We start from the raw sequence: 14,569 nt of genomic DNA on the forward strand, positions 1-14,569 counted from the left end.
ACTCAATATGCCAACAAATTTGGAAAACTCAGCAGTGGCCACAGGACTGGAAAAGATCAGTTTTCATTCCAGTCCTAAACAGAGGCAATGCCAAAGAATGCTCAAACTACCACACAATTGCACTCATCTCACACAGTAGCAAAGTAATGCTCAAAATTCTCAAAGCTAGACTTCAACAGTACGTGAACCATGAACTTCCAGATGTTCAAGTTGGATTTAGAAAATGCAGAGGAACCAGATATCAAATTGCCAACATCCATTGGATCATCGAAAAAGCAAGAGAGTTCCAGAAAAACATCTACTTCTGCTTTATTGACTACGCCAAAGCCACTGACTGTGTGGATCACAACAAACTGTGAAAATTCTTAAAGAGATGAAAGTACCAGATCACCTGACCTGCCTCCTCAGAAATCTGTATGCAGGTCAAGAAGCAACTGTTAAAACCAGACATGGAACAACAGACTGGCTGCAAACTGGGAAAGGAGTATGTCAAAGCTGTACATTGTCACCTTACTTATTTAACTTATATGTAGTGTACATCATCCAAAATGCAGAGCTGGATGAAGCACAAGCTGGAATCAAGACTGCCAGGAGAAATATCAATAACCTCAGATATGCAAATGACACCACCCTTATAGCAGAAAGTCAAGAGGAACTAAAAAGCCTCTTGATGAAAGTCAAAGAGCAGAGTGAAAAGTTGGCTTAAAACTCAACATTCAAAAAATAAAGATCATGGCATCTGGTTCCATCACTTCGTGGCAAATTGATGTGGAAACAATGGAAACAGTGACAGATTTTATTTTGGGGGGGGGCTCCAAAATCACTGCAGCTACGAAATTAATGTCTGCTCCTTGGAAGAAAAGCTATGACCAACTTAGACAGCACATTAAAAAGCAGAGACATTACTTTGTCAACAAAGGTCCGTCTAGTCAAAGCTATGGTTTTTCCAGTAGTCATGTATGGATGTGAGAGTTGGACTATAAAGAAAGCTGAGCGCAGAAGAACTGATGCTTCTGAACCGTGGTGTTGGGGAAGACTACTAAGAGTCCCTTGGACAGCAAGGAGATCAAACCAATCAATCCTAAAGGAAATCAGTCCTGAATATTCATTGGAAAGACTGATGTTGAAGCTGAAACTTCAATATTTTGACCACCTGATACTCATTGGAAAAGATCTGATGCTGGGAAAGACTGAAGACAGGAGGAGAAGGGGATGACAGAGGATGAGATGGTTGGATGGCATCACCAACTCGATGGACATGAGTTGAGCAAGCTCCGGGAGTTGGTGATGGACAGGAAGCCTGGCGTGCTGCACTCCATGGGGCCGCAAAGAGTTGGACTGAGTGACTGAACTGAACTGATCATGCCATACAGTTAATAAAATAAACTTATCTGTTGTGTAAGTGTGCCTTTTTGTGAAAATCTAATAACTACATGGTGAGAACTGTATGAAATATTTTCATATCAACATTGCCTAAGTATTCATCATGTAGGACACAGTGTACAAGATTACACCATATTATATCACCAAACAGTATGCCTCTCTCGTAACTGGAGAAACCGTGTAGCTGTCCATCATCACAGGTAAGTGGTTTTGAAAAAAAAAACAACAACAAAAAAACAATGTTTCCAAAACAGTATTAAGAATATGACTGTAATAATATATGCCATAAAAATTTTATAATGATTCATTCATTAGTATGTAGGTCAGCTACTGTGAAGCAATAATACTGAATATACTAGGCTACCATAAAGCAATCATTATCAACATATAAATTGTTATACCTGTAAATAACTATAAATTTATCATATTTTCATTTTCAATGTCTAGTGTATTACATATAACATCTAGCATTATATAAGAATATATATATATATAAAAAAAGAATATTGACCAATACTGACGTAGGTACTAACAGACTATTCATCTTGTGAGCAGATGATGTAAAGTTATAGTATCAATAAATCCAATTCAGTACTGTAAATGTGTTTTCTCTTCCTTATGATTTTCTTAACATTTCTCTTCTCTAGCTTACTTTAAGAATATAGCATATAGTATAATATATATATAAAACATATAAAACATGTTCATTTTTATGTTATTGTAAGGCTTCCAGATAACAACAGGCCATTAGTAATTAAGTTTTGGGGGAGTCAAAAGTTATACACACATCTGACTGCTGCAGGGGCTTGTACACATAACTCCCGTGTCCAAGGGTCAACTTATGTACCTGAAATTCTAAAGGGTACGGACGGCCCCATTAAAATCTGCTCTTCATCTGGGCTGTGGTCATTTTGACAATAATTCTGCCCGCTAACAACTATTCAGTTCCTGAGAAACCTTTAGTCAGAAATAAATGGGAAGAGGGAAGTTGATTGTTCAGAGGCTGATCTAAGTATCATTCTGGATACATGTTAAGAAAAGATCTAAACACACTTTAAAGACCAGAAGTTACTTAAATCTGTGCTATGCTAATGTTTAAATGCCTTCATTCAATTAGTTGTGTTCCCTATCTGTCATTTCCCTCCTAGACAGTTTCTAGGATTTAGGAAATTATAATTCTCTACCTACTGCAAAATAATTTTCCATTAAAAATCTCCTCCTTTTAGTTCCATTTACTTCATAGAAAAAGCTATCATTTCTGTCTGAAGTCCTACAGAAAAGTGTTCCTCCAAGAACTGAGAGACCACATCTAAAGGCCTGGAGGAAGTGTAGGAATGTTAGGTAGCTTAGGCTTTAGGTCAGGGGTCAGCAAACTACTGCACGGGCCAAATCTAGTCTGTCTCATCTTTTTGTATAACTTTCTTAAAGCTAAGAATGATTTTTACACTTTCAAATGGTTGAAAGAAAACAAAAATGAAAGAAGAATATTTGTGATATGTACAAATTATATGAAATTCAAATTTCAGTGTCCATAAATACAGCTTTATAGAACACAACCATGTCCATTCATTTATGTGCTGTCTATGGCTGCTTTCACAGTATATGTACGGCTGTTGCATCTGTGCTGTAACAGCAGAGCTGAGCAGTTGTAACATACTATATGGGTTTGCAAGCCTAAAATGTTTACTGTCTAGTCCTTTAAAGAAAAAAGTTTGGTAACCTCTGCTCTAAGTGAAAGTGAAGTCGCTCAGTTGTGTCTGACTCTTTGCGACCCCATGGACTGTAGCATACCAGGCTTCTCTGTCCATGGGATTTTCCAGGCAAGGGTCCTGGAGTGGGTTGCCATTTCCTTCTCCAGAGGATCTTCCCGACCCAGGGGTCGAACCTGAGTCTCTCACACTGCCAACAGGGAAGCCCTGCTCTAGAAGAAGGCTAAATGATGACCTCATCCAACTCAGAGAATCCAAAATTATCTGCCATCACCACAGAAATTCTTTCAATTCTCTGTGGAGTCTGATTCTCTACTAATCTAAATTTTAGACACAGAAACTTTAAAATATAGTTTAGTTTTCATACAGTTAATAGTCTGACTTTACCAAAATGATTACGATTCATTTCAATATGGCTACTTTTACTTCTGTGTAGTTTAATAAAGATTTTTCTCTCAATTAAATTTTATTTAAAAGTCTAGAACAATGAATTTTGAACACAGTGCAATATTCTCTTTATTGAAATTCTATAACAGGTAAACTAAAACTATGGTGACAGAAATCAGATCAGTGATTCTTTTTGAGAAGGGAGAGAGGCATGAGGGAACTTTCTAAGGTGGTATTTTGATATAGAAATATAGGTTACACAGGTAAAGGTATAAATGTGTGCGTTTTATGGTATTAAAAATATCAGAAGTTCATTGGGTTAAAAAAAATACCACGAGAAAAAGTAAAAAAAATATTTCTTTCCAAAGACATCTTATAATACTTTAAAATTCCATGAAGATAGGTAGTCTAGATTGAAAAGAATGGATTACTTACAGATTTCAGTTGAATACCCTGTCGTATCTGGTCTAAAAGTGCATCCCTTCCAGAGCAGGACACCGGCCGACTGTTCTGTTCCACTTTTTTTAGCTGAGCACCCTCTCTAATTTGATCTAAAAGAGCTGCTTTGCTTCCTGCAGGAGTTGGAACTTGGTGGTCACCATCAGAAGGGAGGCCAGGGGGAGGTGGTGGCCCTGGTGGAGGTGGAGGTGGCGGCGGAGGTGGTGGTGCCACTGACCCGCTCACTGACAGAGGTGGAGGTGGTGGTGGAGGCCCTGAAGGTGCTGAGGAGGGAAGAGCTGGAAGTGGAGGAGGGTACATCCTGTTTGGCGGTGGTGGAGGGGCTCCTACACCTGGCCTGGATGGAGGCGGTGGTGGCGGTGCAGCTGTGGGAGCTCTTGAAGGTGGTGGAGGAGGAGCCCCTCTTCCCCTGGCAGGAGGGGGAGGAGGGCCCGAGCTATGTGGAGGCGGGGGAGGAGGGGGCGGCCCTCCCCTTGATGGTGGTGGAGGTGGTGGTGCTGAAATACAAACAGGAAAAAAGAAAGCATGCTTTTTTCCCCCCACAAACATTATACTGAAAAAGCAACATATTTCAACATGTATTAAAACAGTATGAGGAAAAAAAGGCCTCATCTTTGTATTTTAATTACAAAGCTATCTGAGCAAAGATGATATCTTATAATTCTTATGATATCTTATAATTCCCAATAATTTGGGAATCTTCAGCCTAAAGATCACGTTCCTGGTCTTGAAAAAATATTCGCTGAAGTAGTAGAATTTAGTTGTTAGAAAATAAAAATCAATGGTTATTTTTCCTCTTTAAAGAATCAAGTATAGTTAGCTGTTCTATATAGTTGATTTATATTCAGAATTAAATAGCTAATGTAGTATAATCTATTAGAATTTACTCAAGTTAATCTGCTGCTACTGCTAAGTCACTTCAGTCGTGTCCGACTCTGTGCAACCCCATAGATGGCAGGCCACCAGGCTCCCCCGTCCTGGGATTCTCCAGGCAAGAACACTGGAGTGGATTGCCATTTCCTTCTCCAATGCATGAAAGTGAAAAGTGAAAGTGAAGTCGCTCAGTTGTGTCTGACCCTCAGCGACTCCATGGACTGCAGCCTAACAGGCTCCTCTGTCCATGGGATTTTCTTTTAAAATGTGAACCTTTGTCATCTAACTTACATTTGTAATTTATAATGTCCTCTATTTTTGTGTTTATAGGATATATAAGAATACATAATACATATATAATAAATATATAATATAGTGATAGATATAGTGTAATTCTAGTAATGGCAGTAAGGGAGGTGGGTTGCTCAGCTGAAATGTTCAATTACTTATTCAGGAGACATTAACAAATTTACTGAAAATTTCTAAATGCTGTAAAATTCAAGTTAGTAGTAAAATATTAACATTACTCTGACAGTAATAATATATACATTCTTATTTTACTAAAGGTAAAGTGTAAGTTAAAACAGAGAAGTTCAAAGTATAAACATATTACATTTCCAGAGGCATGATTTTACCAAGAGCATACACAAATTTACAGAATAATAAACTTCATTATTTTTTCATTAATTTAAAGAATGAGTAGGAAAAGAAATAACTTTTTCTTTTAAAGGAATAAAGCTATTTATATTTACTGGTACAAACTAATATATTCCTGATGGATAGTTCTAAAGTCTATACAAATACCCACCTTAATTTCAAATTATAGGATTAGATGCTCAAAAATGCAATGATCAGATCAGATCAGATCAGATCAGTCTAACTCTTTGCGACCCCATGAATCGCAGCACGCCAGGCCTCCCTGTCCATCACCAACTCCCGGAGTTCACTGAGACTCCAAGAGGAAAAAAAAACCCCTCACTTCAAAGGAAAGCCAAACATTATTTTCTAATTTCATTTGAGATAATCATGGGAAATATGCTATAAAATATGCTATCAAATTTAGTCATAAACATGAGATGAAAAAGACAGTAAGGCAAGGCTCACAAGGGTATTGTCTCCTGATACAGAGACTTTTAAAACTGGAAACATGGAGCAGCAAACAGGAGAGTCATCCTACTTGGATACAAGCCACCCCTAAGGGAAGTGCCCATGATTTACACTCAAGGCATGCTGCTGCTGCAGCTAAGGTTCACCCAATTTTCTCACCAGATCCAAAGCAAGAAGACAAACTTGCTAAGACCAGTCTTTTTCAAGCATATTTTGTGGTAACAGTAAAACCAAGAGGACATGGTCTATGTACATTATGTACAGCCCCTGAATAGGAGAGTACGTCAAATCCTCCAAGCAGATATAATCATTTTAATCAATTTAAGGCTTGCATTTCAAAAAGCAATGATATTTATCTGAACTAGTATTTTTTATGATTTAATTGTTTGCTAATCAAGAGGAAAAGGACTCACTCTATACTACAAAAACTGTATTGTTAGTCAATCATTTCCTGTGGTTTTGCTAAGGACTCTGGAACCATAATGTTCTATGTACAATGAAGAATCTCTTCAGTAGAGAGAATAAAGTTCTTTTGAACTGGGAGTAAGCACACTGATTGGAATAATTTGTGATTCAGCTAATAATCACTCAAAGAGACACTAAATTACTGCTCAGGCAAGGGGAGAGCATTAATTTATAGTCAATAAATTATCAGCTGTACCAAATTTGGGTACAGCACAAGTTTAGCATTTCTATTCTCTGAAAAGTGACTGGAAATCTCTCTGTATTTTCATGAGGAAAACATCTATTACCACCTTTCTATTTTTATAATCTGTACTATGACTACATAAAAAGGAAAGTATGCTAAAGATATACCATATCTCAGGGTAAAAAAATGAAGGAATTAAGAGGAGAAGAGAGGAGAGATGGCACAACATCAGCTAGGTTCACATGCACAAAAACGTCTACTGGGCAGACACCACACACCACTATGAGAAAGTCTGAAGGCCTATAGGTTTTCAAAACTCTGAGTCACCACAAACACCAGATTCAGAATGACAATGATAGTTCTTAGATATTTAATTAGTAAATAAAAAGCATGACACAAAAGTTACAACAAATCAAACTGTTCTTACTATCAAAGGTTAGTGAGAAAGGAAGACTGAAACTTTCAGAAAAACTTCCTCTTGATGGTACACTGTAATGACAAGCTGATGTATTTAAAAATAATTATTTCAGGTCAAATTAAGCATAACCAGTAGATAACTCTAGATATTTGATATTTAAGGGAATTAAAAGCAGAAATTATAAAACAATATAAATACATTAATATTTAAAAGAAATGTGTTACAGAATTCAGTAAACACTTTGAAGAACTGCTCTCATGCACTCTCATCAGGATTAAGCAAAGCAGGCATATATTATTCAACACAGATTGAAATCTATGGGAATACTGACAGCTCCCTGAGTTGTCCTTCACCCAACTGCATGTTTATGTTTAGTCCTCCCCGCTTAAAGCTCAGCATTCAGAAAACTAAGATCATGGCACCCGGTCCCATCACTTCATGGCAAATAAATAGGGAAACAGTGGACACAGTGGCTGACTTTATTTTTCTAGGCTCCAAAATCCCTGCAGATGGTAACTGCAGCCATGAAATTAAAAGACGCTTACTCCTTGGAAGGAAAGTTATGACCAGCCTAGACAGCATACTAAAAAGCAGAGACATTACTTTGCCAACAAAGGTCTGTCTAGTCAAGGCTATGGTTTTTCCAGTAGTCATGTATGGATGTGAGAGTTGGACTGTGAAGAAAGCTGAGCCCCGAATTGATGCTTTTGAACTGTGGTGTTGGAGAAGACTCTTGAGAGTCCCTTGGACTGCAAGGAGATCCAACCAGTCCATCCTAAAGGAGATCAGTCCTGGGTGTTCATTGGAAGGACTGATGCTAAAGCTGAAACTCCCAATACTTTGGCCACCTGATGTGAAGAGCTGACTCATTTGAAAAGACCCTGATGCTGGGATAGACTGAGGGCAGGAGGAGAAGGGGACAACAGAGGATGAGATGGTTGGATGGCATCACCAACTCGATGGACATGGGTTTAGGTAGACTCCAGGAGCTGGTGATGGACAGGGAGGCCTGGCGTGTTGCAGTTCATGGGGTCGCAAAGAGTTGGACACGACTGTGTGACTGATCTGAACTGCCCCAAATTAATGTTAAAAATACAAGTATATTTTATGTAGATTATTGAAATAATGCCAAGTGTAAAAACCAATCACTAAAAATAAGTATAATAAGTAAAACTAAAAACAATAGCAGTGCTGTAAGAGGTAACCCACAAAATTTCAAAAAAATTAAATTACAGACAAAAATGATCTGACTCATAGAAATAAATTTCCTTTCTTACTTTAGCATCTATATACCCCAAACATTAGTTTGAATAAAGGGAAGAAAACCTTACTGGATATTAGTTTTGGAGGCAGGATATATGAGTTAATAGCTTCTTTGAAAATAAACACATGCATAATTTAGGACACTGGGTCAAATAACATCCCCATACATACCACTCCATTGTGGTGGACCTAAAGAGCAGATTATTTATTATAAATTAATGGACTTCAAACAACTGCACAGATACACAAAAAGATATACTGGAAATGATAAGGTTTACCACTTTTTACAAGCCTGATTACATGATTTTACAAAATAATTCCACTTTTTACAAGCCTGATTACATGATATTACAAAATAATTTCAAGAAATTTGAGTCAGGTCTTACAAAACCTATTTTTATGGCAACTTCATAAACTTCTCCCTATTTTTATCATACTTCTGAACACGCTATATGCTTTGCCTAGGAAACATTTCCATAATAAATCATTATCTGTCTTTTTATTCTTCCTCTTAAAAAATGTATCTTCTATAAAATCATTCTTGGGTGTCTAAAAAGTTCCACACTGGGAGTTAAGATTCTTGAGTATTAAGTTTCTCAAGTATTTTTTTTTGTAATGCCTATGAATTTTTTCCTTTGCTTTTAGGTAATTCAATTAAGCACTTTGCCTAATTTGATATTTTAAAAGCAACTAGAATAAAAAGCAGTAATAAGAAAGTTTAAAAAAACAAACTCAATCAAGTTAATACAGACCACTCTCAGTTACAGATATTCAGGCGAGAGGCCAGCAATATGGACTGTCTAATAAATGCCAAGAGTATTTATAAACAGTTCAGAGAGACCCTGAGCATCATCTGGTGTAAGATGAAGGTGAATGTTAACAGTGGAGAAAAAGACAGTCAAAGAACAAACTAGGTCTTCAAGACCTCCATCATTTGCACACTAATTATAACCATGACTTATTTTGGCAGCATTTAAAAACAATGTTGCCCAGATGTTTTTATTAAAAATCCATACAATTTGGAAATGTGATTTTTTTTCACAAAATAAGATAAATCATCATCATACTATTTTCAGTGGAATTAGCATTGCGTTTCCACAACAGCAATTATGACTGCATGATTGTTTACATTATCTGTTGTCACAATAGATAGTAAGATTTCTGAGGGCAGAAACCATATCTTTGTATCTAAATATCCTGAGTAGAGACTAGTGCTAACACAATAATGTTTACTGAACATATGAATGAATAATGAACATCAGCAGTGAAAAAGATACAGGTAGGTCAAATACCTAATTTAAAATGTTAGTTAAATTCTTCAAAAGAATGCTTTGATTATCTGGAGCTTTTGTTTTGCTATACTGTCTTATCACGAGTATGCAAAAAGGAGGAAGAAAAGTAGCCCCCAGTGAATTAACTGGTAAAGAGGTAACAGTCATATTGGAAAACTCAGAGTTAAGTGTATTTATATTTAATTGTGATAATTATTAAAATATGACCAAAAAACATGGTGATTTAAATAAAATATCAAATCTTAAAAAGGTGCAAGTTGTTTGTGTTCGCAGGTACCAAATGGCAAGTTTTATATTTTAGCTAAGAAAAAAATTTATTTCAAAATAAAGATTTTGCATTATTTATATTCTAAAAATGCTTATTATACATTATAGAATTCATAATTATATTTAAATTACTACTTCTAATTGTCATAAATGCAACTTTGATAGTGGTCTCTAACATTTACTAAGTGAAATATGCAACTACACTTTTTTATTCTAAAACCAAACAGCCAGAAGACTTTGTATGAATTTTCATGAATTTAATATAAGACTTTTAAATAGTTAGAAAAGTCTTGACAAGTTTTTTAGTTATACTGAAATAATGTAAAATCCAGTACACTGGGCTAAACAAGTTATCCCATAAATTACAACATTCTGCTTAAGGAAGGTTCACATGAACATATGTAGCTGTCATCCACGCAACTGACTTCAAAAGATTCAAAGGAAAAATAGTCAGAATGCCTAAACAGAAATAGAAGTTACCTTGCCTTCGCAGTTCATTTTTAACAGCTTCAACACCTCCTGTTTTTTCAATGAAGTCATATATAACTTTTGATGTTTCTCTGTCTTTAAGTTGTGCCTCTGAGATTCCACACATATCAAAAAGATTCTTCAATTCTGGATCCAAATTATTCAGCTACAACAGATAAAATAATTGCTAACTATAAAATCTATCCCCAATTTTTCACAACAGCAAGTTGAAATTTTATTCTCATATCTGTGCCTTTTATGAAATTATTTTCTTTTGTGTTTATAAATTTTTAATATAGTTAGAATATTTATATGCTAAGTAAATATCTTATAAAAAACAGAAAAAGATAAGAACAAAGAATAGGCTTTATATTTTCTTTTTGTTTCCTACCTTTGTAAAAAAAAGCATCTTATTTTGATTTTTACCAATCCCTTCATGAATGATACATCTCTAAAGTTCATCTATTCTACCTTGTCCTAAATAAGATTTAGATATAATCACAAATAACCACAAAAAGTATTATTAAATCTATTAAAAAATTTGAGGTCAAGTACCTCTTCATAACCCAAGTACCCTGTAAAATGCCCAAGACAAAGAGGCATTCAAAAACACTGTGGTGCTGTTTATGACAAGACATGGAAGCAACCTCAAAGTCAACTGACAGGAATGGATGAAGAAGAGGTGGTACATATATACAATGGAATATTACTCAGCCATTAAAAATGAAATAATGCCATCTGCAGCAACACAGATGGACCTAGAGAGTGTCATACTGACTGACTGAAGTAGATCAAATACAGGAGAAATATCACATGGCATCCCTTATATGTGGAATCTAAAAAGAAATGATGCAACTGAACTTACTTACAAAAAAACAGAAGACTTACAGACTTAGAGAAGGAACTTATGGTTGCCAGATGGAAATGTATACACTGCTATATTTAAAATGCTTAACTAACAAGGACCTACTCTATAGCCTATGGGACTCTGTTTGATGTTATGTGGCAGCTTGGATGGGAGGGGAGTTTTGGAGAGAATGTGCATGCTAAGTCACTTCTGTCGTGTATGTCTCTTTGTGAACTTATGGACTGTCCTGCTAAGCTCCTCTGTCCATGTGATTCTCCAAGCAAGAATACTGGAGTGGGTTGCCATGACCTTCTCCAGGGATCTTCTCAACCTAGGTATCGAACGCACATTTCCTATGTCTCCTGCATTGGTAGGCAGGTTCTTTACCACTAGAACCACCCAGGAAGCCCTTGGGGGAGAGTGGGTATATGTATATGTATGGCTGAGTCCCGTCACTGTTCACCTCAGACTATCAAAACATTGTTTGTTAATTGGCTATACCCTAATAGAAAAAAAATAAAGTTTTTTTTTTTTTTTTAATATTGTGGTGTTAACACTGTAGTTCTAGTAATAAAAAAGTAACCAAAATAATTTTTGATTCTAATCACAAATAATATTTCTTTTCAACATAATTTTTCCAAACCCTGATTATCAGTCAAATGTTAAATATGTATACTTAGGTAACCAATTTTCAACTATTTTGCTCAAATGCTATAAATGAATGAATGACGAAATCACCAAGAAGAAGCAATAGAATACAAAGATCTGGACAATCTTTGGATATTCAGAATGTGACTATAGTACTTTCAAGTAATTTGGCTTATATTCCCCTCAAATGATCACTTTGCAGAAACAATTTTCTCCTCTTGGCTTTCAAAACATAGAGATTTCATATTATAGTAGATAAAGCCTAAAAAAAAAAAATTCTCTTTAGAGACTTAGCCATCAATGATAGAACAATATATGATTTTAAACCTCAGTGGAATATGAACATGAATATAAGCACATTCAACCAAACACTAGAACTCACAAAAATGTATAAGCATAAAAGTCTAAAGGTAGGACATGACATTCCTACATATTTAGAGTTATAACATTTATGGCTTGAAAATAACTTACATCAAAGCCAGTATTCGGATCCCAACCCACATGTCCAATGTGTCTAAAGTAGCAGAAAGAAAAAAAACAGAAAAAAAAAATGCGTAAGTGACAATAAAAACATAATACACATGAAATCCAACCCAACCAGTGAATTTTTAGCCTGAACTAATGGTTCTCATAGACAAAATCATTTTCAGGGAAAAAAAGTGTAAGTAGTCAAGAGACCAGGATTCTAGCCCCAACTCCACTACTAACTGAGCCTTAGTATTTTTGCACAACCTTTCTGAGCATCCATTTCCAAGAATACAAGCATTACATGTGTAAGACAACAGGAATTCTGTTATGAAGAAATGAAGAATGCACAGGAGAATGCTTGAAATACATCGAATGAATATCAAAGGTTTGATGCCTACAATAGACTGAGTTTTCCAAAAATTCCTATCTTGAGATCGAATCCCAGTGTGATAATTCCTGGAGATGAGGATCTGGGGAGGTAATCAGGTCATGAAGGTAGATTCCCCAAGAATAGGATTGGTGCCATTAAGAAAGAGGCCTGGAGAGCTCTCTCGCCCTCTTCCAACATGTGAGGACACAATGAGGAGACGGCAATGAACTAAGAAGTGGGATTTTACAAGACACTAAATAAATCTTGCCTGCCTCTTTACATCCTCCAGAACTGTGAGAAATAAATTTCTGTTCTTTATCAGCTACCCAGTCTATAGTATTCTGTTAGCAGCCCAAACAGAATAGGACAATGCCTTTAGGTAATTTCCAAATATCATTTATAGAGAAAAGTGAGATTTCATTTTCATGTCCAACAATTAGTTGAAAAAACAACTCTAATTTTTCTTTTCTGATAGGTGGAAAAGTAAAGTAACTAAGATTCATAAAAAGTCTATTGATCAATAGCCTTTAAAAACTCCAACAACAAAATTATAGCAGAAGGTATGCAAGCGATAAAGGTAAGGGGTCTCCCAAAAAGAAAAAAGAACTTTCTAACAATTTAAAAAAAGAGCAGAAATGAATAAATCAAAAGTAAAGATAAGAATAATAAAAGAACTGCCTTACTGGAAATTGCTTGGTGTTCCAATATCTGCCTTAGTTAACCTCTTCTTTTTAGCTTTTCCTTTTTTCTTTTCTTTGGTATGGGAGATGTTGTTGATTTGCGGACCATAAAATCTATTTGTTGTAATTTCTGGATTTTTTATGTCAACTGTTGCCATGGGTAGATTAGGACCTGCAAATAAAGTCAAAATAATATGAAAGAGATTTAAGAATTATCACAATCATAATTTATAATTTAAATACCTTTTTCTGAAGCAGGACCACTTCAATACTATAAATTATTTGTTTTAAAATCACATGTTAATTTTTATAAATAATAAATTTCAAAAATTCTTAAACTGCAGAAGTCTATAACAAATTCTTAAATTAGCATAGATACATTATTTCAAAGAAAACTATTTTTATAATACTAAATCTCATAAAGTACAATGAATTTTCAACAAGAATTTAAATTTATCTGACCCATTAAATTTTGACTATTACAAGCTTCACATCCAACACATTATTCATTAATAAAGTGGCATACATTACATAAGAAGAATAAAAGAAAAGAAGCATCTTTGTTTTAAATCTAGTAAAGAAATCTAGTTTTACTTCTTTATTTCAACTTTATTAGTCTATGAGGAAAAAAATGCTTATATAATTATTATTATCATTTTTTCCAAAACAGTAATATTTAAGTCTAGTAGCATCTTTCTCATTACTATACATATACTTTGGCTATCAGAAGTATATAGCTCAAAAATTTAAGACACAAAAATTCTTAAAACATTCCATCTTCCACAAGAATCAACAGCAAAAAGACCTTAGGCATTTTCAGGTATTATTAACAGCATCTCCAGAAGTGACACTAAATGTAGCACAAAAAATTTTGTTTTATAATTCATAAAAGTACTCTTGCTCTTAAAGGTATGAAAGTCTGAATGAAACAAATTCATCTTAAAAATTCCTTTAAAAATTAAACTGAAGGGCAACACATGTTCCTCAGAGATTACATTTAAATGTATGATTCTCTTAATGTATGACAAAACTTCCGATTAGACCAAACTCCTCTGAGATGATCATAGTAATGACAATTTTAAAAACGTTGTATAAAATATAATCACTATTATGCAGAGAAAGAGTTAACAGAGTAGGCCTAAGACTGCTATCTTTAGAAAGGCCTGCTTGCAAGGCTGGCCCTTAGCTGGCATCTAAGGATCTAGGATTTTAAGAGGGTTCTTATTCCCTGATAAGATGGGCTCATTGTGTCTCAACTATTAGTACTATCAGTATGTTTTA

At 35.1% G+C, this 14,569-nt stretch overlaps 1 protein-coding gene across 2 annotated transcripts in view; it reads right to left on the reverse strand.

Moving 5' to 3' along the window:
* WASL (WASP like actin nucleation promoting factor) overlaps positions 1 to 14,569 on the reverse strand; it is an 81,679-nt gene that overhangs the window by 8,770 nt on the left and 58,340 nt on the right. Inside the window, exons 6-10 of one of the 2 annotated variants that reach the window (XM_010804401.3) lie at positions 13,292 to 13,460; positions 12,242 to 12,284; positions 10,288 to 10,441; positions 8,420 to 8,437; positions 3,915 to 4,435 (exon numbers count right to left, since the gene is read on the reverse strand). In XM_010804401.3, coding sequence (XP_010802703.1) covers positions 3,915 to 4,435; positions 8,420 to 8,437; positions 10,288 to 10,441; positions 12,242 to 12,284; positions 13,292 to 13,460 — 905 coding nt within the window. 2 annotated transcript variants of the gene reach the window in all.

The sequence above is a fragment of the Bos taurus genome, chromosome 4, assembly GCF_002263795.3.
Source record: "Bos taurus isolate L1 Dominette 01449 registration number 42190680 breed Hereford chromosome 4, ARS-UCD2.0, whole genome shotgun sequence".
Classification (NCBI taxonomy): Eukaryota; Metazoa; Chordata; class Mammalia; order Artiodactyla; family Bovidae; genus Bos; species Bos taurus.